General features: G+C 45.4%; 1 protein-coding gene across 1 annotated transcript in view; it reads left to right on the top strand.

The window, feature by feature from the left end:
* Positions 1-26,574, top strand: part of ADCY2 (adenylate cyclase 2 (brain)) — a 200,078-nt gene that overhangs the window by 162,620 nt on the left and 10,884 nt on the right. The window contains exons 19-21 of the mRNA XM_015409355.1: positions 11,063-11,221; positions 13,545-13,691; positions 23,368-23,475. Coding sequence (XP_015264841.1) covers positions 11,063-11,221; positions 13,545-13,691; positions 23,368-23,475 — 414 coding nt within the window. The remainder of the gene's footprint in view (positions 1-11,062; positions 11,222-13,544; positions 13,692-23,367; positions 23,476-26,574) is intronic.

Here is a 26,574-nt window from a genome sequence, read left to right as displayed (position 1 = left end):
CGAGCCTAACTCGCCATCAGATTTGCTTTCTTCTTCTTCCTTTTTGTCCTCCTCTGGTTCCCCAAGCTGTGTTCACAAAAAGTCACATGCTTTAAAAACAAAGTCAATCTTTTCTTTTTTATCGTGAAGCTTGAAAATGATGCCTTCTGGAATTAACCATCTGTAAATGATGCCGTTTGTTTGTAAGAAAAGGATTAATTCTTTGTAGTTCTTTCTCTTCTGTCTTATGTCAAATGGAATGTCTTTTAGAATCCTGATGTTGTTGTCCTCGATTTTCAATGGTGTTCCCGTAGTTGCTTTCAAAATCAAGTGTCTTACATGTCTCTTCGAGAATTGGACTACTATTTCCCCAGGCAGATTATTTTTCTTGATATATGATGAATGACCTATAGACCACATCCAACTTGCTGTAGAGGTATTCCACTGTCAAATCTGTCATTGGGGCACCTCCAACCTTTGCTGGAGGTGCGGGAAAAATATAGGTACTTATCTTCATATTTGGTGGAGATGTGAAAAAATACAACCTTATTGGAAAAAAATCCATAAAATTATAAAAGAAGTATTTAAACTAAATATTCCTTTAAAACCTGAAATATTCTTATTAAATATGATCCCGGATAATGTTAAAAACCACAAAAAAATAATAGTATATATTCTAACAGCAGCCAGGATATTGATAGCAAGGCGATGGAAATCAAAAGATATACCATCTATTAAAGAACTTAAACATAAGATTTTGGATATTGCGGAAATGGACAAACTAAGCTTAGAATTGAACAACAAACCTGAAAATGTATTTTGGAAAAGATGGAAAACTATCTATGACTGGCTAAAACATAAACGAAAAATGTAAAATGTTAGTTAAATGCTAGGAAACTTTATTTTGGAACTGAAAATTTTTCTTTTGGAGATGTATAAGTGATCTAACTTTGTTTATCTGTATATCGTTTTGTGGATTGTAAAGGTGAAAACTTGGAAAATAAATTTTCAAAAAAAAAAAAAAAAAAGAAAGCAAGACACTGCAAGTAGATAAATAGGTACCGCTTCGGTGGGAAGGGAACAGCGTTCTGTGCACCTTGGTGTTTAGTCATGTCGGCCACATGACCACAGAAACATCTTCGGACAGCGCTGGCTCTTCGGCTTTGAAACGGAGATGAACACCGCAACCCTAGAGTCGGATTCGACTGGCTTTCGAGCAAGGGAACCTTTACCTTTACTTTTACCACCAGTATAATGATGGCATCCCAGTCTGGACCTCCGCACCAGCGGGGCAAGGGGGTACATGTAGACGTTGAATAGCATCAGGAAGAGGATTGCCCCTTGCGGGACCCCACATACTAAGGGTTACCTGGGTGATACCCTCTCTCCCTGTGCCACCCTCTATCCTCGACCTTGGGGAAATGAGTTAAAACCTCTGCAAGACTACCCCCAAACTCCTATGTCAAGGAGGCAGTGAGTTGAAAGATCATAGTCAACTGTGTCAAATGCTGTTGCAAGATCCAATAATACCAGCAGCCCCGACCCACATTGGTCCAGCTGTCTGTGGAGCTCATCTGTGTGGGCGACCAAAGCCGTCTCCATCCCATGGCCAGGGCGGAAGCTGGACTGGAATGGATCCACAGCTGATGTGTCATCTAGGAAGCTCTGGAGAGGCCCTGCAGCCAGTCTTTCAGTCTCCTTGCCCAGAAACGAAAGATTCAAAACTGGACAGTAATTGGAGGGATCCAAAGTTGGCTTTTTCAAGGGTGGTGCACCTGGCATTGCACAACATTGGTGTTGAAGGATGGTCCATTTTCCCAGCCCTCTTGCCGACGTATCTTGGGATGGGATGAAGGTTGGAAAGTGATCGAGCATGGCCTTATCTCTGTCCCCTTCCCTTTCACAGCCTTCTCCCAGTGCCATACATCCCTCTACCCCAATCTCTGGGACCCTCAGCTCTGTACAGGTTCTCCCCTTGTTGACGAGAGCCATTCCGCTCACCACCCTCTCCCCCCATCCACGAACCAGCAGCCCACAGATACACTATTATTACAGTTTACACAGCAGTCCAAAATTGCAGATCCACAGCAACTATAAGTAACCCAATTTTCCAGCCCCAAAACTAAACCTGTCACCTACCTTATAGTTACTTAAAGTAAAGGTAAAGGTTCCCTTGCTCGAAAGCCAGTCGAATCCGACTCTAGGGTTGCGGTGCTCATCTCCGTTTCAAAGCCGAAGAGCCAGTGCCGTCCGAAGACGTTTCCGTGGTCATGTGGCCGGCATGACTAAAAACCAAGGCGCACGGAACGCTGTTACCTTCCCACCAAAGTGGTACCTCTTTATCTACTTGCAATTTCTCGCTTTCGAACTGCTAGGTTGGCAGGAGCTGGAACTAGAGATGGGAGCTCACTCCATCATGCGGCACCCAGGTCTTGAACTGCTGAACTACTGACCTTCCACAGCCTGCAGTTCAGCGTCTTAACCACTTGAGCCACTGCAGTTACTTACCTAATATTAAATAATACCTAATAACCCCTATAAAACCAAAGCAATACCTCTCACCTACCCTAAACTCTAACCCCTCTCTCTAAGACACTAATACAAATTAAACTCTCTATATACTATAAATAGTCTAACAGAATTTTTAAAACCCTCGATAAATAGTACTAAAATTTAGGGGGTGAGGAGGAGCTACCACCAATACATTCCACACCGAGTCTCCAGGTTCTTAAAGGCCCCCTAGTTCTTCTCCCGGCCCCAGGTCCTTTAACAGTCCTGGGGCCACAACAACTACCTTAAGGAAGGGGGAGGGGGTCTAGGCCAGCTGTCCTTGGCTCCCATCCAAACTCCTTACAGATGGTACACAAGCATTCATCACCTTACAGATGGTACACCAGCTGCCTTCTCGAGTTCTAATATGCTCGGTGTGCTGAGCTGCCATCCAGCATGATCCCAGGCTCACCGCCAGTGTTCCCTCTAAGCCAAGTTAGTGTGAGCCAGCTCACAGTTTTTTACCCTCTGGCTCACACATTTTTGTCTTAGCTCAGGAAGGATGGCTCCAGAGCAAAGCCAAGTTGCTCGCTCACGACTTTAATGCCAGTAGCTCACAAGGTAGAATTTTTGCTCACAAGAATCCACAGCTTGGAGGGAGCACTGGTCACCGCACCAGCCCAGTGAGACCTTCACACCTGCAGCGCAAACCAAAAACAGACCAGCAGGCCAGCTGTCATTGGCCATCATCTATCCTCCTTACTGATGGTACACAGGCATTCCTCGGACGTTTCCCACCACCTGCCTTCTTGAGTTCTAATACACGCCAAGCTTCCACCCAGCACAGTCCCAGGGTCAGCACGCCAGCCGAGGGGGGGACTTCACAGGCTGCTGCCCAGCCCACAAAGCAGGTATGCAGGCCCAGTGAGGATTTCACCCCCACAGCTCAAACCTGAGCAGATCAACAAGTGGGGACTACTCAGAGAAACAGCTGGGTGGGCTCAGAGGTGACTAGCCTTGGCTGAAGTCAAATGGTTACCCAAAGCCACCCAGAATCAATCAGAACCATCCGAGAGGAACCGAAGTCACTCGAGTGGAGTTGTGGCCAGCCAAAGCCGTCCAGAAGCCAAGGGGGACGCGCAACCCACTAGGCCAGAAGCAGCATCCTAGTGATTCCCACTAGGGACCTCTCATAGTTCCGCAGGGCCTGTAAGACGGAGCTCTTCCGCCAGGCTTTTAATTAGGAGCCGCTGCCACCACCAACTACTTTATGGGAACATGGGTTATTGGGATGGCCCATTATAAGATTGAGCCTCAGTGCTCCGACTGACCGTCACGCCGAATCAGGCTCGGAGCACAGGCTACCATCTTGCTCTGATTGAATGCTCAATAATACCGCTGAGCACTTTATTCTGATAATGGTTGTTTTATGTGTTTTACTGTTTTATATTGGCACAGGGTGCCCTTTTTGTAAGCCGCCCTGAAGCCCGTTCACGGGGAGGGCGGGGTAGAAATATAATTGTTCCGTCTGGCGCTAAGTCAACAGCGCCTTCTGGACGTGATTCAACGCACGACCAGAGTAAAGTAGAATTAAATCATTTTTTATTAAGCTCCACATGCATTCAGAGGATTTCTTTACTCACAATCAAAGCTGAATAACTGGTGAAATTCACATCTTTGTAATCTAATTCAGTTCACTGGCTCATGGTGAAAAAGATTGTGTGCTCCGACCTCCTTTGCCGTTTAAAGTGTAGACAAAGGAACGGAAGAAAGCTGTAAACTCAAATCCCCGCGCCTCTGGGTGCAGGAAATGACTGTTAATCAGGAAGTCAGAGGGATGCTTTGGGATGTCTAACTAAAGACTTCAATTCCCATGGGCAACTGCTCTTAAAGATATATGGCAGTTCTACTTAACTACAGTTAAACGCTGGCTGGGGGCAGCACAATAATAATAAATAAAATAGTCTCGCTGGCAGTCACCACAGCCGCCTTTGTGGCCCTTTCTCGCCAGACACTCTTCAGCAGTCCCCGAGAGGTCATCCACAGTAGGGCTCCACGGTCCCTCAGCAGCTCCCGCAGGTCTTCCAAAGGCGAGCGAGTCCACCCAATGAGAACTCTTGTGGGCACGCCAGCCTTCCAGCAGCCATCACAACCACAGCCTCCAACTAGGTCTTCTTGCGAGGACCTGAAAGCTAGTGCAAGATGAAAAATACAGAATAGTACTTTTGTGGTCTAGGGGGGTGGCAGCCTAAGAGAGAACCTTTTTGGAGGCAGCCTCAAGACTGTGAACCCCCTCCCCAGGGATGTGTGTGTGTGTGTGTGTTCCCTTCTGTCACCATCTAACACCAGCAAAGGAAGACTCTTTGTTTGTTTCTTCTGGTGTTCCCTTAATAATCCCTTCTCTCTATTTTTATGCACATGCATTTTACCTGTGGTTTTTCATTTGCCCTTCAATGCATTTTATACAACTCTGTTTTAGTTGTTAGCTGATTTGGCTGAAACACAAGATATAACCCTTCTAAAGAAATAATACAGATACAAATGAATACTCAGTTGTGGGGCCGCAGTGGCTCAGAGGTTAAGATGCTGAGCTGCAGACTAGAAGGTCGGTAGCTCGGCAGTTCGAGACCCGAGTGATCTCCCGTTTCTGGCCCCAGCTCCTGCCAACCTAGCAGTTTGAAAGCAAGAAATTGCAAGTAGATAAATAGGTACCGCTTTGGGGAGAAGGTAACAGCATTCTGTGCACCTCGGCGTCTAGTCATGCCAGCCACGTGACCACGGAAATGTCTTTGGACAGCGCTGGCTCTTCGGCTTGGAACCGGAGATGAGCACCACCCCCTAGAGTCGGATTCGACTGGCTTTCGAGCAAGGGAAACCTTTTATCTGACAAAGAAGAAGGGGAATGGTCAGGGGAGGACATCCCTACTGGTGAAATTTCCACTGGATTATTCCAGGCGGAACATGTTACCAGACTTTTATCCAGTGGCATTCAAGCTCTCAATTAGGATTCTGTGGATCAGGTTAAACCCTCAACCTCTTCCAATCTAGACAAGAAAGGCTTTAAGAAACTGGCGCCTGTTTGCCCTTTCCCTGAGCATTTTGAGGAGGCTATGAGAGCAGAATGTGTTGTGCCCAGTGCAGGCAAGAGCTTGCTTTCTGTAGCTGAAACATTCTATTCCCTTCCCCACTCTTATGGAGAGCTTGAACGTTCCTTTTGTTGGAAATGTATGTGTTTACAAGGTCTGGCAATTCAGTCATTATAGGGTTAACTTGTTTGCCTAGTATTGCTATTGTTTAGACCGACCTGGAAGGGATACCTGGCACTGAGCCAATGGGGAATTAGCCCGGGGAAAGTAGCTTTCTACTGTGATACAGATTGGTTGTTTGTTTCAGGTGACTTCCTTTCTAGGGGTCAAGAAGAAGGACAGATTCTCCATTATCTGTGTGCTACTGTTTGACTATAGGCGGCTTAGAAAATGTAGCTTTTAGTGTTATGTTTATTTGTAGTAATCCCGTATACCTTTTACCCTTAGAAATAAAGGTTTTTAAAAGCAAAGAAATCTCTTCTTTCCAATAGAGCAAGATCCATTAATAGTCTGAGTATTAAACACTTTTGACTATTTTACAACACCTTTGCCTGATATCCTGGTGGGTGCTCTGCATTCTGGGGCTATGCTATCTAAGGATGGAGACAATGCCTTAGAAGACCCCACAGACAGGAAAAAAATGAAGTAGTACTGAAGAAGCCGTATGAAGCCTCCTCTCCAGCTATTGGGACTTACGCAGTTTCTCCGATTTCTGCAGACCTTCTCCAAAACCTGAACCCAGACCTCCTCACCCACGAAAGGACATTGCTGGAGATCAAAAGGGCAGTGGAGTTTGCCTTGGGCACCTCCCAAGGTGCCTGAGCTCAAGCAGCCAACATTGTTATTCAGCACAGTCTGTGGCTTAAGAACTGGAAGGTTGAACTCCTTTCCGAGTGTAATCTCTCAACTGAGAAATCCTTTGGTCAGAAACTCTTTGGAGATTTGGCTTTGGGAAAGGTTTTGCTTGAAGCCAAAGGATAAAATTAAGGCTATGCTGCGTAGCTCCTCTTCCACAGTTAGAGACAAGGACTCTCAGAACAGATCGTAAGGTTCCTCTTGTCCCTTCCACTCCTCTTTCAGTGCAAGGAACAGTAGAGACAACAGAAGTACAGGCCATGTTAGATTAGGAGCAAATCCCGACCTGTAGCTTCTGGTCAGGCCAGAACGGACATTTGTCAAACACACAAAGTCCAGCTCTGCTTGACTATAAAATAGGGGGTAAGCTTCAGTTATTTAGCTACATTTGGAGCCGATCTACACAGAACAGATGGGTCAGGAAAATTATCTTCATGGTTTTTCAGTGAATGCCTCCAAAAAACACCTGATCCTGACCCAAGACATTATGGATCTGGGAGCAAGGCTACATTCTTACTTGTCTTTGAAATTTGGTGAACACGATGGCTTGACCTTAGTACTTTGATACGCTTTGCAGACGTTCATAAGAATTGTTTTTCCCCCTGAAGATTGTTGACTTGTTAACTGTATACAGCCTCACTCTACAAATGCTAAAAAAATGATTCTTGCGGTTTGAAGTCCATCGGTCCTATTCAGAAGTAGACTCACAAAACAAATACTTTATCCGGAAATTTTGTCAATCTATTGTTTTGGACCTTTGTTATGGACTTTACTGTTATATAGTACTTTGTACCTTACATACATACATGCAGTGTTCCGTGCGCTTTGGTGTTTAGTCTTGCCAGCCACATGATCACGGAAATATCTTCGGACAGTGCTGGCTCTTCAGCTTTGTAACGGAGATGAGCACCGCAACCCTAGAGTCGGATTCAACTGGCTTTCGAGCAAGGGAACCTTTACCTTTACTTTACCTTACATACTTAAAGAGAGCAATCAGGTCCACCCTCAACCTCCTGTTCTCCAGACTAAACATTCCCACTTTGTACCTTACATAGCACACAAATATAGATGTACTGTTTAATCTCAGGTAGTTTTCTCCCCACCGATTAGGATTCTAGTCCCAGTTTAATGAGAGAAACCTAACTCCAGTAATGTTATTTTGGTTGGTTTTAAATCAGGATTCTTTTCTCACACTCTGTGCAACATGAAAGGAAGGAGGAATGTGGTGTGCACACGAGACCAGCAACAAGTCATGTTATTTATTTATTTAACTGGATGTCTTGGCCGCCCTTCCCTGTTTACACGGGGCTCAGGGCGGTTTACAACAGCATAATCCAATACAAATGATAAAACCAATTACAAACATACAATACACTATTTAACAAACATGCACACTATTTAATGCTAGCTTGACATGATATCTGCATGTAGTCACAGACCCAATGCAGAGATGATAGTGCATAAATAATAAGTTTTAAATAACAATTTCATTAGCAGGAGTTCAGTTCAGTTGACCTTTATTGGCATAAAATACCTTCAAAAGGATTACTATGAAAATATATGTGTGTATACATTTAAAACCAAATGTAACCATACATATAAAACATAATGTAGGCTAAAACAATTACTTATTGTAAGTTTTCCTGACATAGCTTTATCGCTGATTGTAAAAACATGGCTGCGTTGATTGATATTTCCGGGACAGAGTCATTTAGAAGACATTAGCAGGAGTTTTAAAAGTACAAGGTATCAAGGAGAATTATATACTTTACATCATAGAATATCAGGGGGGGAAATGCACAAGGCTGAACTCCATCTTTGACTTTTATCATTACAGGTGAGTAGCCGTGTCGGTCTGAATCAATAGAACAAAGTTTGTGTCCAGCGGCACCTTTAAGACCAGCAGAGTTTAATTCTGGGTACAAACCTTCCTGTGCATGCACACTTCATCATGCATGCACATGAAAGCTTATACTCATGATTAAATTTTTATCATTACAAAGAGTGACCATTTTTCTGTAAAGCTACACTGAATATTTGTGTTACTAAGGCTTCTGCATCAATGAGTTAGTTTTTCATTGCGTTGCCTCAGCAGATTTTCCTCCTGCCCCAGTTTGATCTGTATACATGTAACCTGTGCTTTAAAAAAAACCCAAAACCTGCCAGTACTCATGTTAAGTCACTCGCTTAACAATGTAGTCGGAGAGTGATTCAGCAAAGATTCAGCTTTATTCAACAACTCAAACACAACTCCAACACGGATCAACATCTGATAGCCAGAACAGCTTTTACATTGCAGCTGTCCTGCTTTTAAACTATCCTGGCTAATGTACATTTACCAACCAATAAGTTTGTATGCATAAGGACCAGTCACGGACGTTCCCGCTCAGGGAGCTTGCTGATAAGTGATTGGTTGGTTCTTCCTGGGCTATCAATGCGATTGGATGGATTTGGATCCTAGCCCAGGACGAAGCTTAACATTATACTTCAATTAGATGATTCATGTATTGCAATGGCAGCTATTGAATACATTATAACTCATATATGAGGTTGTGCCAATTTCCACCAATTCCCCTATCAGGACTTGGGAGAGCCCACCCAAAAGCTGCCAGTACTCAGTACTGGTTAGAACCCCCACCAAAAAAAACCCCTCTATGTAGCAGAGAGGCATGCAGAAGGTATGTGTGTCCTTCACACTAAGGTAAGCTAAGCGTGAGACCCTGGAGAACCTTTGCCCGTCAGAGTAAAGTAGTACTCTGTGGTCTAACTCAGCCTAAGGCAGCTTCATATATTCATCAGGAATATAATAACAGTAAAACATAACTAGGATGCCCACATTAGGTTGCCAGTTTTGTAAATGGACACAGAGTTTGCATTATGCATTACTCAAAAAGGCAAGAGAGGCAGAGCAAGAGGACAAAATAGGGGCTTCAAAATATCTCTCTGCACAGGTTTCTGGCTGCAGATCCAATTCTTTAGGCCAAGGTTCCAGACAATTTGATAGCTAATAGTTTAAAAACTAGATGCAGGGTCAAGAGCTATGAAAAGGTGTCGTGTATGCCAGGAAGAGGAATTTTCTCTTTACGAGACAGTAATAGCCTTGAGTGAAAGAAAACTCTCCTTGTAGGGGTAAAAGGATTGTGCATCGATAAGCACCACAACTCAGAATGTGCCACAAGACAGAGCATGGTTTGGGGACAAATTCTGGCTTCAGTTATAGGACCAGCGTTAATCCAAAAGGGTCCTTTTTGGGGGGAGAAAGGGGAGGGGAATTCAGGTGAGCTAACCAGTATGCTTCCTGACAGGCAAGAAAGGAGAAAAAGGAAGGTGCCAGGTCCTGGGAATAGTCCCAAATATGTAAAGAGAAGGGAAGTCTCAGGGCAGACAGGAAGTGTGTTGGAGGCAGTCTTCATTACCTCACTGAGCTGAGATTTTTTTGGAGAACTTTTCAACCAGCATGAATTGGTTCTGGGCAATTCTGCATCAGCTTTTCCCTCCGTTGTTTTACCAAACCCACGTTGGAACAGAAATTCCCCTCTGCATTGCATGCCGCTTTCACTTTCTTTGATCATAGGGTTTTATGGTGCCTTCTGCACAGGGGTCATTTTGTAGAAAAAGAGCTGCAGGAGCTCATTAGCATACAGTATGCTAATGAGCTACTAGGCTATTAGTATATGCCACACACCCTGACATCACCAGAAGTGATGTCAGAAGGGGAAGCAAAAGGGGGGGGGTGGCATCTTCAAAAGCCTCCCCTTCCCTTCCCCAGCTGGCCTGCGGGGGGGGGGGGAGTGAAGAGAGAAGGGGTTTAAAGTTTAAACCCTTTCTCACTAGAGTTGGGCCACAGAAGGAGGAAAGAGGGAAGGAAAGAGAGTAGAGAGAAGGAAAGAAGGAAGGAAAGAGGGAAAGAAAGAGAAGGAAAGAAGGAAGAAAAGAAGGAAGGAAAGGGGGGATAAAAAGAGAGAAGGAAAGGGGAAAGAAAGAGAAGGGAAGAAGGAGGAAAAGGAGGAAAAAAGAGAAGAGCAGAAGGTGGGAAAGAGAGAGAGAAGGGAAGAAGGAGGGAAAGAGAAAAGGCAGGAAAGAAAAGGAAAGGAGGGAAAGATGGCCAAGGGAGGGAGGCGGCTCTCCCACCTCCCATCAAGTCCCCACCACCACCACCCCGCGGATCCCTTACTTACCGCTTCAGCGCGGGTCGGGGAAGGCAACGGCGGGGATCTCCAGGCCTCCCCCGAGCTGCAGCGCTTCTGCGCGGGCCCAGGGGACCCGGCCACGGGGCTCTCTGGACCTCCCTTGGGCCGCAGTGCTTTGGCGCGGGCCTGGGGAAGCCGGATGCGGGGCTCTTCAGGCCTCCCCCGGGCTGCAGTGCTTTGGCGCGGGGAGCTGGGGGCGGACCTTGCCACCACCATTTGTGCTGGCTCCTGGGCTGCCGGAGCAGTGCTCTGGCGCGCTTCGGCCCCAAAAGACCCCTGCTTCTGCATAGATCTATGGCCATTTAGGAGTGTCTTCGCAGTCAGTACGGCGTTTCCTTAGCTAGAGCAAGATGAATGTGTACCCTAGTAGGCAGGTGTTATTATTTCTTCTTTCTCTTAAAACACCCTCTAGTAGGACAAGATGCCTATTGTTTCTTTACTTCTGTGTCCTCTTTGTAACAGAATGAATATTACTGTAGGTTAGATTTCCTGTGGAAGAACAAGTTCAAAAAAGAGCGCGAGGAGATCGAGACTATGGAGAATTTGAACCGGCTGCTCCTGGAAAACGTGCTGCCCGCTCATGTGGCTGAACATTTCCTGGCAAGGAACTTGAAAAATGAGGTGAGTCCCCCTCCATGTTTAACTTCCTGCTGTTTTGCCATAAAACAGACCTGCTGCCTTACGCTGGACGTGAGAATTGGCAGAACAGCTTGCCTCCGTTTCTAATTCTGAAATGCATGAGAGAGGTAGATTGTAACTCATTTTGTCTGGTACATCCAGTGGCGTTTACATGCTCCCTGCTTGGCCAAGCTGTGAGAAATACCAGGGAGAATGCTACAGATTTTGAATGAAAGATCAGTGAAGAGAATCGGTAGCTACCGGGAAGGCAGTGCTAACCTCAAGTGTGGCATCAATTCTTCAAGGCAAACATCAGGCTTAGGAAATCCACCAATACTGAGACTCTTTTTATAAACCAGTTGCAGAAATCAGACCTGTGTCTTTCCTGCTAAGTACATTGTAACTCAAAACTGCTTTTCTAGACACACACTCATCGTGATCTCAGACTCTACAGGGCACACAGCTTGTCCATTAAGGAAGCAGCTCCTACCTATTAACCAAACAAAAGAACTGGCTGTAATCCTGATCAGGAGCAAGCAATCCACTTAACAAAAGAGCCACTCAACAGCCTTTGCAGTAATTTGTTTAAGAGATGACATGAAATCGGCATTGATGTGGGTCTGTGGGCATTCCCATTCAGGCTAAATGGCACTGCTTCTCGGTGTCATTTTACATGCGGTGGTTGGTGGGGACGACTTTCCTTTGCATTGTTGTGGCTGAAATGTCCACGGTCCATTCAGATGACTGTAGATGTCCAGATTTGTTTTCACTAGCTCAGATCCACTTTTTTGTTTTGTTTTTTGCAAGCTCTCTGAGCCAGTCCACTTCAGCGGATGAGGCAACCCTGCACGCTCGTGCAAGGAGATGTACACCTGGAGCTGTCTCTTCCCTTCAAGGGAATGGGGAAAACACACCTTTGCTTTCAGGTGGACATGGGGCTTTAACAGGTGTCACGCAGGGCTCTTTTTGTAGAAAAAGCCCAGCAGGAACTCATTAGCATAATAGGCCACACCCAACAGCAGGAACTCATTAGCATGTTAGGCCACACCCCTGACTGCACCACTCATTAGCACATTAGGCCGCACCCCCATGTTACCAGAAGTGTGCTCATCCAGCCACACCCACCTTTTGCTTCTTATTCTGTTTACCTTGTTTGTTGTCAAAACCCAGGGCCTTTTTTTGTAGCAGGAACTCCTTTGCATGTTAGGCAATGGAAGTGAATTCTTAAATTGTTTTTATGTATTTTTATACTGTAATTTATATGCACTTTGTGCTCGTGTAAGCCGCCCTGAGCCCATTCGCGGGAAGGGCAGGGTATAAACGTAATGAAAATAAATAAATAAATAGGCCACACACCCCTAATGTAGCCAATCCTAATGAGTTTCTGCTGTTGGGTTGGCCTATTATGCTAATTAGTTCCTGCTGGGTGTGGCCAACTTGGGAGCCAGCTGGAACTCCGTTCCTGTGCGTTCTTGCCCAAAAATAGCCCTGGGTGTCAGGATTCAAGATTTCGTCACCTGCACTGCAAATCTGTCTCTCAAACATCACCAACACAGAAGCTGGGTTGTGAATGTATGCCACAGATTAAATTTCAGTTTGATAAGACAGTGGGTAATGTTACCAGTGAAAAACAAGTTACAGAATGTTTTGGGATAAAGTGGTATAAGACTGGATGCTTCTGGGAAGGCTCCAAGAGAGCTCAGCTGTGTTTGTACCTTAAAGAGAGAAAGAATCTTCTATGGCACAGGGGTAATTTCGTAGAAAAAGAGGTGCAGGAGCTCATTTGCATATGCCACACCCCCTGACATCACCGGAAGTGTGTCAGAAGGCAACACCCACTGCTCAGGCTCCACTGGACTGTATTCGATTGCTAGCTATTGGAGGGGGGGACGTGCAGATCTGTCCTCGCAGAGGAGGGAGAGCTTGTACCTGAATAAAACTTCGTCTTAAAGGTGCCACTGGACTGCTTTGGACCGGGGGGGCTCTGTGACTTACTTGGCTGCTTCTTGCTCTGACTGAGGACTGCTGGGAGCAGGGGGTGGGGCTTGTTGCATGTCCCTGCCCCCCCTGGGCTCTTTACTGCCGGAGCTCCGCTCCTGTGCGCTCCTGCAGGAAATGACCCCTGGTGTGGCATAAATCAAACAAGAAGTAGTAGAAAGGCCTGGGGGGGGGGGAGTTGTAGCTGTGATCTGTTAGGGTTAAGGGCACCTTCCAAGTACTTCCTTAGCCTTCTTCCTTTTTCTTTCCTCCCTCATCTGTGCCGTATTGTATGAATTCCTTCCATTAACAACTGGCTTTTAAACTCTTACCCTTCTCTGTTGACCAGGATTTATACCACCAGTCGTATGATTGTGTCTGTGTCCTGTTTGCCTCCATTCCGGATTTCAAGGAGTTTTACACAGAATCTGACGTGAACAAAGAGGGCTTAGAATGCCTCAGGCTTCTCAACGAGATCATCGCTGACTTTGATGATGTGAGTGCTCTGTGTCATTGGCTGAAATACAAGGCTTTGTTGTGGTAAGGATGCTGCTTGTGTTAGGACCACAATCCCAGCACATACACCACAGTGTCATTGAAGTCGGTGAATTTAAAAACCCTGGCTTGTAGATTATCTAAATTTTGAAGTAGCCAATCTAGACTTCTAATATTTTACCATCTATCTTGGGCCAGTCTGCACCACCTTGAGCCAGTCTGCACTGGCAAGGTGGGATACAAATTGAAGATAATAAATAAATAACTCTTAAAAGTCTGAAATCATATGTGGAGAAGAGTTGCACACAGAAGACTTGTTATTTTGTTTTTATATCTTTTCCCTTACCCCCGTATACTCTAAAACTTAATAAAGTGTACTAAAAAACATTATAATATTTTTGAGAGTGGCTGGTATTGAGGAATTAACATCTAATTGAAGTGTAATGTAAAGCTTCGTCCTGGGCTAGGATCCAAATCCATCCAATCGTGTTACTAGCCCAGGAAGCACCTAACCAATCACCTTCTAGCAAGCTCCCTGAGTGGGAACGTCCGTGATTGGTCCTTACGTGAACAACCTTATTGGTTGGTATTTGTACAGTGGGTGTGGCTACATTAGCCGGGAATGTTTAAAAGCAGGACAGCTGCAATGTAAAGACTGTTCTGGCTATCAGATGTTGATCCGTGTTGGAGTTGTGTTCGAGTTGAAGAATAAAGTTGTGTTCTTGCTGAATCACTCTCCGACTGCTTTGTTAAGTGAGCGACTTAACAGTATGGTATTAGATTTAGAATACTATATGCTCCAGAATTATTTCTGTTGAACTATGTCATAAGTGTTCTAACTGCCCTTGAAGAGTTCATTTTGTATGCTCTTACAACTGCCCAGATTGTGTTTGCTAGATATTGGAGGAAAAATTCATTTCCAAGTAAAAAAGGAATGGTTAGATAAGCTAAAAGACGTGTTCTGTATGATTAAAACGAATGGTTTCTTTAAAAACAAAACCCATAAAAACATGGCTATCTGGAAACAGATGGTACAGCAGATGGTAAGCTAATAGAGGCTTGTATATATTGATGAACTCTTTATAATTTGTATGTCATTCTTAAAATATCAGGTTTGTTTTTCCATGACTAAAAGTAGTAAGCATAACTCCAGCTTGTATCCTACCGGTCTTGTCAGCCAAATTTTAACTGTTCCTCCGGCCTAAGGAGCCTTCCTCTGATGGAAGATACTCTTTGAGCTGGAGGAAAGATTCAGCCTTGGCTGATGGGAATGGTTAAGGTGTTGGGCTGTGGCTGAACTGGGAAGCACAGGGCCTGGTTAACCATAACATTCAAGGGGCTCCTTCAACTAGAAGCAGCAGCCTGATCTGTTGCTATTTCTAAAATGCCCACCCAGCCCACACAAACCGGAAGAGGTATCCCCAAATCATCTTTGATGTCATAGAATGCGGGGACGTGCTGGGGCTCTTGCACAGGCAGAGGCAGAAAGAGAATCTGGGGGCGCCTCTTGTGCCAAATCAGATTTATTTAACCCCAATAAGCTGCATTTGCACTTGTGCTAGATCTTGTGCAACCAGTTTCTGGGCACTATGATACACAGCGAGAGGAAAGTGCCAGGCGTTGCATCAGATCTTGTGTCACTGAAATTGAACTAAGTCCGTTGATATTTCCACTCTGCCCTCCAGACGGAAGTGCCCCTGGCAGCAGTGGCTGTGGTATCTGATAACAGATTTTATTTTATTTTTACCTTTTGCATTTACTGACATTTTTCTCCTGCCTTGTTTGGCACATGCTGATCTGATCACCTGTATCCTTCCTCTTTGTTCAGGGTAGAGGAAAGATACAGGCTAATGACCTGAGACTTTAGTCAGTGTTTTGAAAACCTGTTTTACCAAAAACTAAATGCCCATCTTGAATTACACCAGTGGCTGAGTTTTTCCAGCTCCTCTGCCCCAGGGAGCCTTCCTCCTGTGCCAATAGAAGAGTTATGTTGGAGGAAGCCTCCTTGGTGAGAGGAAGTCTTCAAACTTGGGTCCCGGTCACACGGAGAATTTGCCGCGCGAAAGGCACGAATGCTAGGCGGATTTTCGAGGCGCAATCATGCCACAACATCTGGCAAGCGTAGCACACCCATGGCCAACCCATGCCGTGCCGCTGAAGATGCACAGTTAAAAAGTAGCTGCAAAGATCTACTAGCAAATGGTTTGCCATGGACTGCAGACAGACTTGTTTGGTGTGATCGTGCCGGCGCGTGCCTATTCCCTCCGGCCGTCCTCTTTGCAGCACGAGCGCCAAAGGACGAAACCCCGGTGTGCTGCCGTCACGTCTGATCGCATAATGGCGGAGGAAGAATCCAAAGATAAAGACTCGAAATCAAGTGACCGCTTCCTCCGGAACGGATGAGGACTGCTCTAGAAACGGGAGCAGGCGCAACGAAAGTTACATATGATTTCAGAGACAGAAGACCAAAGTAAAGGCAGAAGGACTCTGAAAATTGCCTTTTGAAGCAAATACCAAGAAGATGCTCAGAAAGTTCTCTCACAACAACTAACATACTAACATTGAAGCCGAGACAAACAAGAACTCTACAAGTATATTGTTGTACTGAAACTTTTATTAATAACACTTAGATTAACACGGATATGATCTCCTCCTCTTGGGTTTTTAGTGTAGTGTGGTTATCTATCCTTTATCCTTAGATGTAATCCCCTTCCCTTATATTTTCTTTGTAGTTTTGTAGTCTTATAAAAAAATAATTAAAAATATCCCTCCGGGGATTTAAAAAAAAAGAAAAGAATGCGACAACGCAAATAGCCATGCCTCCCCCCCCCGCATCTTCCGGCACGTGTGGCCGGGGCCTTGGTCGAGCAACATGGGAGGCTGGAAGCCACTCCCTGCAGGAATCAAATGTTTGGTACTCTTTTTGGAGAATGCTGAAGGAGATTTAAAAATCACATTATATTCCACTAAATATAATTTCAAACACCAAAAAAAACACAACCCACTCCAATTTCCTGTACCTATTTGAAAAGTCTTTTGGTTGCTGTAGTCAGTTTAAAGAAATAACATATGCAAACCCAGGCTTGAAGCCCTACAATGAAAATTCTCACAATATTACCAATAATTAAAATAGGATACATAAAATAATCTGATTCTCCTTAAATATAGGAGGCATTAAAACCCTATTTACAGCCTTTTAGCAAAAGCTTCCTGCGGTTTTATACCTCATCATGAGATGGCAACCTATTTACTTGGTCTGTCAAAATTCGCTTTAACTTTATTGAGATTTCAACAGATGCCTTCTGCAGGTTTCAGTGAGTGGCATCAAATGCATCCTCAGTTCCTAGCATTGCATCTCAGGGAGAGGAAGGAGAAATAGCTGGAGGGTTTCCCATTGGGATTTTTTATTGTGTCTTCTTGGTGAATGTTTGAAACAGGTTTATTTACCATTTTTTAAGATGCACTGGTCAAATCAACTGCAAATTAAATTCCTCTTCTGTAGTGAACATAAGGAGATTATTCTGCCTGTTTTTGCTTTGATGGCTGTTAAACTACATGGAAAGAATTGGGGCAAGTGTGCCTGATCGCATTTTCGGTGGAATCCCGTGGCATCCGGCGCCCGCCCATGTCCCGTCGCTAAGAAGGTTGTTTTTTTAAAGTCTCCACAGGATGCACACAAGCACCCAACGGCGCAAGTGCATACTTGGTTTTTTTTTAAAAAAAAACAACCCCGTTTGCCATGGCAGCACCGCTTCTTTGCCACGCCATTTGATCGGCACCTCCCCGGGCTCCCCCCCAACCACCGGACGTCGGCAGGACGTGTGATCCCGCGGCCGCGCGGTAGTTCGCTCCGGGGCAAACAGCCACCCCTCCCCCCCGCGATATCCAGCCCGTGTAACCGGGGCCATTCATTGGTCAGTTACAGCAAAAGGCGTGACTACACGATAGCTTAAATCTTTATTTAACCTAACCTATTTCAACTTTACCCAAGGATTCTCTATGCCCAAGCAAAACGTGTTGTTTTCAGATAAGAAACTAAAGCCCTAGTTGGCCCAGACACTGCACAGTTTTACCCTAAACAACTAAAGCATGAACTCTATACTTTGAATAAAAAGTCAAGCAAATACATCTATTTAAAAAAACATCCTTCACTCTCCCATCAATGCTACACTTAAGACTTATTAGAACTTCCAGAGATCTAACACAGCTATTCCATCCAACCAACTTCATAAAAAAGAATGTTTATTAAGTATATGAATAATTTGAATTAAGATCATTATATATTCCCATCCATGCTACAACATTAACAACATGGGATAAGCAGATTACACCACATTACTGACAGAAAGTAGTGAAGCCTTGAAATGACTACTAATGAAGGTTAAAGCAGAAAGTGCCAAAGCAGGATTAGAGCCGAACATCAAGAAGACAAAATTAATGACTACTGGGAATTACACAACTTTAAGATTGACGATGAAGAAATTGAAATTGCTAAAGCTTTCCTATTCCTTTGTTCTATTATCAACCAGAAGGGCGACTTCAACCAAGAAATCAAAAGGAGATTAAGACTGGGAAGGACAGCCATGAAGGAGCTGAAAAAGACTCTTAAGTATAAGGAGGACCAAGATCAGTGGTGACCAGGATCAAGATAATTCATACCACAGTGTTGCCCATTACTGTATGGGTGTAAACGTTGAGCAATGAGAGCTGTCAGGAAGGAAGTGGATTCATTTGAAATGTTGTGTTGGAGGGGAGTTTTACAGATACCATGGTCGACCGCCAAAAAGACAAATAAGTGGTTTCTAGATCAAATCAAGCCTGAACTGTTCCTTGAAGCTAAAATGACTAAACTGAAGTTATCATCTTTGGGTCACATTAGGAGAAGACAAGAGTCACTGGAAAAGACAGTAAAGCCAGGGAAAGCTGAAGGTGCAGAAATAGAGGCAGACATGACATGAGATGAATTGACTCAATAAAGGAAGCGAACGGCCTTCCGTTTGCGAGACGAGAGCAAGGCTGTTCAGGATAGGACACTTTGGGGAACACTAATTAATAGGGTCACTATAAGTTAGAAGGGGCTTGACATCACTTAACACAGATTGTTTTCCAGTTGGTATTCCTAAAAGAAATCAACCCTGACTGTTCCCTGGAAGGCCAGATAATGAAACTGAAGCTCAAAGACTTTGGCCACCCAATGAGAAGGGAGCACTCACTGGAGAAGAAGACCCTGATGCTGGGAAAGATTGAAGGTCAAAGAAGACGGGGACGGCAAAGGATGAGATGGTTAGACAGTGTCATAGATGCAACGAACGTGAAATTGAGTCAACTTCAGAGGACTGCAGAAAACAGGAGGGCCGGGCGAGATCTTGTCCATGGGGTCACAAAGAGTCGGACTCGACTGTGCGACTGAACAACAAATTCTGATCTGGTATTTCTTTTTTACAACCAGAGGCTGAAACAAATAATCTACCTCAAAATGTCGTACGCACAACAGAATCACTAGATGCTGTTACAGTGGGCCAAATTGAAGCTTTACATCTGCTAGTCTGATTGAACAGGTGTAAATGTGGGCCTAGCACGGCTTTCTGTGTTATCTGTACGGAAGCAAGACGATAACTTGAAGTGCTGCCTCAATTTGTATATCTTGCAGGGCTACATGAAATATTATTTTCACCCTGAAATGAAGCTAACCCGAGCTGCCAGAAATGTAGTGACTATGAAACTTAAGAGCAGAAAACCTTTTGAATTCTCCATGGATTTTGCTCTGTCTGATTCACACCAAAGTCAGCCTGCATGCTCCCTAGAGCATGAAAGTTCTATCACTAACCACTAACCTGTTTGGTGTAGTGGTTAGGAGTGCTGATTCTAATCTGAAAGAACTGGGTTTGATTCCCCACTCCTCCACATGCAGCTGCTGGTGTGACCTTGGGTCAGTCATAAGTTCTCAGAGCTGTTCTCTCAAAGCTCTCTCAGCCCCACCTACCTCACAGGCAAAGCTCCCTCTAAGCCGTGGAGTCTTGTGAGCAAAAATTCTACTTTGCGAGCCACTGGCATTAAGGTTGTGAGCGAGCAATTTGGCTACTGCATAAATTAGTTTGCTCTGGAGCCATCCTTCCCGAGCTAAGACAAAAATGTGCAAGCCGGAGGCTAAAAAACTGAGCCAGCTCACACTAACTCAGCTTAGAGGGAACACTGCTCACAGGGTGTCTGTTGTGGGGAGGGGAAGGGGAAGGAGTTTGTAAGCCGCTCTGAGACTCCTTCGGGTAGCGAAGGGCGGAGTATAAATCAAATTTCTCCTCCTCCTCCTGAGCCCCTTCCAAGGCGACTGCGGAGGAATTGGGGCTCTCCTTACTCCGATAGGTCTTGCCACCATGAAGCAATTGTTTTTTTAAAAAATATATTTTTATTTTATTTTTTATAACACATCCAAACAACACAACAGAACTATAACTAACAACATTAAACTATGAACTAGGTGGTTGTTCCTCTAAATATTAATACATATTAATACATCATGGTGACTAGAACTGGCTACCGGAGGAAGTGGACAAATGATCCAGTGTGAATGAGCTCCTACAATAACTCAAAGGCAATAAAACTGTGAGTTAACCGATCCCCTCTACAAGCAGCTGAGCCTTTAAGGCGAATGGCAGCAATTCATGAGATAAGTGGCGGGTGGGGGAGAAGTTGGGGATTTTCCCACCCCCCAAAAATTAAACGGTTCCTGAACGATAAACTGGTAGGAAAAAAACGAAACTGACCGTGAGAGACAGCAAATGAGACCAAAAGGTGCAAAATAGTCCAAAGCGTTTTCAAATCAGAGAACTTTCATTTTAACTTTAAAAACTTTCTCCTTGTGTAAACAATGGTAGAGGGAGAAGAATGGCGCCGGAAAAGAAGCCTCTCACAGGAAATAATCAACCAATGACTCCTTCCCAGACACAGGAAGCAGCTGTTTCCTAATACGCTGGCACTGGCATCGCGCCCTCTGCTGGAGCAGATGTCAAATATCAACAGCAAGCTGGATGGAGTCCAAAGGTAATTGACACGGATGGACAAAAGAGCAGATGATACTGAGAAATCCATTAAGAAAGTTGAGACAAAAACAAAAGATATTAAACAGAAACTGGAAGAAGTGAAAAAAGATAGAATCCCAGATAAAGGTCAACTGTTGCAGCTCCAAATGGAAAGATCAATGTATGCCTTGCGCTTTCAAGGCATTCCAGAACAAAAAGGAGAAAATTTAAAGGAATTTTTAAGCGAAGCATTAGCACTAATGACAGAACTTAAACCAGATGTACTGCAAAACGATATGGATCTGACTTATCGGACTTACTCCGATCTCATCAAGAAAAATATGCTACCTGGTGAAGTATTTGTGAAATTCTCCAAGAGATCTACTAGAGAAGCTGTTTTGAAAGCTACATCTCGGAAAACTTTGAAAGTAAAAGATGAAAAAGTGAAAATTTTAAAGGATATTCCATTTGAGGTGCAGAAGCGAAGGCAACAATACAAAGACTCAACTTTCTTCCTTCATAATAACTCAATTTCGTACAGATGGACATTTCCAGAAGGACTTGTGTTCAACTATAAAGATAAGAAGACCAAGATTGACTCTGTTCAGAAAGACAAAAAAAATTGGAACAGCAACAAAATGCGAACAAAGATGAAAGAAAGATTGAGGACAACGATGAAGAAGATGATAAACGTGACTGTGAATCTGAAGATACGTCAAGTAGCTCTGGCAGTACCTCTGAGGTCTCAGATTCGGAAAACGAAGTAGTTGCTCTCAAACCACTTAAAGTTAAACTGAAATACAAGAAGAAAAAGCGTGGAAAATAAACTGGAGGTTCGATAGAACATAATTGACTATAAAGCACCTATAGATTTGTATTAAAGACTCAAGCCAGCTTTATCTAGAAATCAATACCTTGACATAGTACCTTTGTTATTATTGTAGGGCCCGGTCACACGGAGCATTAGGCACGGTAGAGAGACGGAAGATAGGCGGATTTTCTGGGTGCAATCTCACCACCACATCTGGAAAGCATAGAGCTCCCGTGGCGCACCCGAGGCTTCCCGCTGAAGATGCGGAGTAAAAAACTAGTACCTCCGAGGTACTAGTTTCCGGAAACCGCAGGGCAAGGGCGGGCGTCTGATCGCGTTTCCAGTGGTAGTTCCGGCGCCCGCCCATGTCCCCTCGCAAAAAGGGTTTTTTGTCCAAGTCTCCACGGATGCGCACAAGCACCCAATGAAGCATGCGCACACTTCAGTTAAAAAACAACAACACAACCCCGTTTGCCCTGGCCCCGCTTCTTTGCAGCACCGCAGGATTGTCCTGTGATCGGCACCTCCCCCCTAACCACAGGACCTCCACGGGACCTCCACGGGAGGTCTGATCGTGCAACCGCACATTATTTTGCCCCGGGGCAAACAGCCACGCTTTCCCCACGCATTTTCCGGCCCGTGTGACCGGAGCCCGTATTAGTTTTAGAGCTTCCTTTGCCCCTTTCCCTTAGGATGCAATAAAAAATTATTTTAAAAGAAAAATCCTCCTCCTCCTCCTCCTGTTCTTCTTCTTCTTCTTCTTCTTCAGCTGCTACATTTACCATACTGGGAAGGGGAGAAACTGGAAACTCCCCCATCTCAGATTTTCCCATCTTGTATTCTCAAACCTCCCAGTGGCTTGAGCAGGCAGATTTTCCCTCTGAAACTCTGGGTTGGGACTGTCTGGCAGGTGGGTCATAAAGCGAGGATGGAGGCAGAGGAATAGAGTGACTCTGGAAGGTGGCTCTGTAATGAATTTGGGTTGGCCTCTGCATTGTGTGTGAAATGACCGTATAAATGCATCTTGCTGCTCAGAAATTCTATGTACTTATAAATGCTAAGGCTGAAAAAGAAAACATAAGTGTCTTCAGTGTTCTGATGTGAGAGTCCTGAAGTTAATGTTGGGGAGGGGGGAAAGTTGCACGGAATTATTTTCCTTTGGGTCCCAAAAGCAGCAGTAATCTTGGACATGGGTTCCAATGTTCCCTCTAAGCCAGTGATGGCGAACCTTTTAGAGACCGAGTGCCCAAACTGCAACCCAAAACCCACTCATTTATCGCAAAGTGCCAACACGGCAATGTAACCTGAATACTGAGGTTTTACTTTAGAAAAAACAACTCATACATTAATTTAAGATTATCCAAACATAGTAAGGAAAGCAATCCCAAATGCTTTCATTGACTTAAAATTATTTGGCGGAGAATTCGACACTTTAATGATGGTCTGGGCCTGGCTGGGGTGATGGCACGCGTGCCCACAGAGAGGGCTCTGAGTGCCACCTCTGGCACCTGTGCCATAGGTTTGCCACCACTGCTCTAAGCTGTGGAGTCCTGTGAGCAAAAATTCTACTTTGTGAGCTACTGGCATTAAAGTTGTGAGCAGGTAATTTGGCTACTGCATAAATTAGTTTGCACTGGAGCCCTCCTTCCTGAGCTAAGACAAAAATGTGTGAGCCAGAGGCTAAAAAACTGCGAGCTAGCTCACACTAACTCAGCTTAGAGGGAACACTGATGGGTTCTGATTGAAAATGCTGCTTTGGCCGACTTTCAACTTGTGGCTAAAAATTGTGTATTAATGGTGCTTGTCTACTGTGTAGCTTCCAGATACCTGAGTGCCTTCTTTCTTTGCAGCTGCTGTCTAAACCCAAATTTAGTGGTGTTGAAAAGATCAAGACCATTGGGAGCACTTACATGGCAGCTACTGGACTAAGTGCAATGCCCGGTCAAGAACACAGCCAGGTAGGTCAATGTTCTATACAGTTTGTTGGGATCTTGCTGCTGATTTTGCTCGGGATCCAAAGGGCCACCTGGGAACAGTGAGCAGCCGGGCTCCTGAGCCACTTCCTTCGTAATGCACAGTCTGCTTGCTGAGCTGTGTGCACAGAAACAATCTTGGATCTGGCTCTCAGCTCGAGAAATACACGGTACCAAACTAACATTTGTGAAGGTGGCAAAAATAGGGAGGTAAGGGGGCAGAGGTTTGTAGGGTGTAGTCAAGGATGGGAGAACGGGGTGCATAATCCACCCCGCATCTACCCACACTTCCCTGCAAATGCAATCAGATCATACTTTTCCCATTTAAACTTCTGGTCTCGGAGGTCAGTTGGTGCCTGCTAAGGGGACTCTTGCAGGGGGAAATCTGTGGACTGGGAGCAGGGCCGGCTCACCCACTAGGCGAACTAGGCATTCGCCTAGAGCGCCGGACCCTGGATGGGGCGCCAAGCTGTGCCTCCCCCCTCCTCCCCCCCTTTGGTGGCGGTGGGGGCGGGGGGAAAGGCAGTGGTGGCGGCAGCAAAAGGGTGGCTGGCTCCAGAGGTCTTCAGGTCTCCAGGCCTCACCAGGAGGTTGGCATCTGCGCCACAAGGCAGCCTCGCCTAGGGCGCAGAAACACTTCGAGCCGGCCCTGACTGGGAGAGAGTCAGAATCCTATCTCACCTCTGATTCTTCCCCACAAACTTTGTTCCCCAGAGTATCATTACAAGGGCTCTGTCTTCTCAAAAGCCACGTTGCTAAACTTTTTCTGCAAAGGTTTCTTTTCTGCCATGTTTACTTTTTGTCCTACTTCATTGTTGTTGTTTTTGTTAAATACAGTTCTGTCCAATGCAAAAGTAAACATTTTCATTTGTTAACTCTGAATACATCTTTAATCCCAAGCATTTTTATTTCCTAGACTGGCATTTATTTTTAGCATTGCTACAGTAAAAAATTTGGAGCTGCGGTGGCTCAAGTGGTTAAGACGCTGAACTGCAGGCTGTGGAAGGTCGGTAGTTCAGCAGTTCGAGACCCGAGTGTGCCGCATGACGAAGTGAGCTCCCGTCTCTAGTTCCAGCTCCTGCCAACCTAGCAGTTCGAAAGCAAGAAATTGCAAGTAGAGAAATAGGGACCACTTCGGTGGGAAGGGAACAGTGTTCCGTACGCCTTGGTGTTTAGTCACGCCGGCCACATGACCACGGAAACGTCTTCGGACAGCACTGGCTCTTCGGATTTGAAATGGAGATGAGCACCGCAACCCTAGAGTCGGATTCGACTGGCTTTCGAGCAAGGGAACCTTTACCTTTACCTTTTACAGTAAATTTAGATGCACAAGAAAAGAATCCTAAAATTTCAGGTGAAAAAAATAGTGCCGTACATCTCTCTCCCCTCATCTTCTAGACAGAGCAAGGTGTGTGGACTTCAAGGATTTTCATTTTAATTTTTTTCAGTATTTTGGAAATGGCATGATTACTGTTATCCCAAAATTTCAGGCATACTGATACCATTTCAGGAATCCATTTCGGGTATTTGGGGGGAGGGGGTTGGTAATAGACATCATTAGTTGTTGTAGATTTTCTGGGCTGTCTGGTCATGGTCTTGGCATTGTAGGACCTGACGTTTCGCCAGCAGCTGTGACTGGCATCCTCAGAGGTATAACACAGAAAGATGGAGTACTCTCTGGGTCAATTAGACCTGGCGTCTAATTGGAGGCTGTTCAACAGCTGCTGTTTTCAACGGGTGGTCTATCGAAAGCCATAGGCTATTGAAAGCCATTGTATGCCAGATCTACCACCCTCCCCGATTGATTCCGGTGGAAGGCAAAATAACCCCAAAACCTGAAACAAGCAATTAGTGAAGACCAATGGGAAACTATTTGGAAAACTCAAAATAATATTTCAGAATCCCTAGAGATTCAAGAAGCAACAACAAAAATGCTCCTGAGGTGGTACTTGACACCTGCAAAAATTTCTCATATAGTCCCACAAGCTTCTCCACTATGCTGGAAACTGTGCGGGGAAAGGGTTGACTATTTCCATACTTGGTGGACCTGTAAACATATTTTAAACTTTTGGAAGTCAGTTATAAAACAAATTCAAATACTCACCGGTTATGAAATAACCTCTTGACCCCAAAATTTTGCTTTTAAATCTTTGGCCAGATGAAAGCCCACCTATCATAAGGAAAAAAATTGTTTGACGTATTAATAACGGCTGCAAAAGTCAAAATATTTAAAAGCTGGAAAGATAGCCACCCTCCTGGCATCAACCAATATAGGGTTTTTTTCTATTGGAAACAATTTCCATATATAATACCAATGACCAGAATGAATGTGAGATATATAATCCTTTGGGTAAATGGTACCCTATACTAGAAAAAATAACACTTGATAAATATGACTGGGAAACCATTACTGAAGCCAAATACAAAATAATGCTATACGGTTAAATTGCTTTTTGTTAAAACTCTCTTTAGATATATACAAGGGGGGCCCCGCGATACTCGCGGGGGGGGGAGGCAGAGGAGGAAGCAGCAGGAGGAGGGAAGTCCCCCCCCATCCTGCTGGTTCCCCCCTGTCCTCCACCCCCCTCCATCTCCCCCCCAGCTCCTCTTCCCCCCTCACCCGGTACTGAAGCCAGGGGCGAGCGGAGAGCCGCTCGCCCCTCGCTGTTTCCCTTCCCCCCTCCCAACCCCGCAGTAAAGCCAGGGGCGAGCGGGCTCTCCGCTCGCCCCCCGCTGTTTCCCTTCCCCCTCCCCCTCCCAACCTGGCGGCCCAACCCGGCGGCCCTCCCCTCTCCCCCAGGCGGCGGCGGGCGAGGCCGCCCCCCCCGGCCCGGCTCCGAGGTGGAGAGGCCTGTCCTCCCCTCCCCTTTGCCGGGCTCGGTGGCGGCTGGCGAGGCCGCCCGCCCGCTCGCCCTGCCTGCCTGCCGGCTCCGGAAAGGAGGCGGCGGCGGCGAGGCCCGGCTTCCCCCCTCCCTCGCCCTCCCTCCCTCCCTGCCCGCCCGTCCGCCCAGCCTCCCCGGCTTCCCCGCCGGCCGGCTGGCCGGCCAGCCGGCTCCGGGGAGGCGGTCGCCGCTAACGTGTCCT

This window comes from Gekko japonicus, unplaced genomic scaffold, assembly GCF_001447785.1.
Source record: "Gekko japonicus isolate JY-2015 unplaced genomic scaffold, Gekko_japonicus_V1.1 scaffold707, whole genome shotgun sequence".
NCBI classification, from domain to species: domain Eukaryota; kingdom Metazoa; phylum Chordata; class Lepidosauria; order Squamata; family Gekkonidae; genus Gekko; species Gekko japonicus.
The sequence above is the reverse complement of the archived record's forward strand: the minus strand, read 5'-3'. Positions and strand labels throughout refer to the sequence as shown.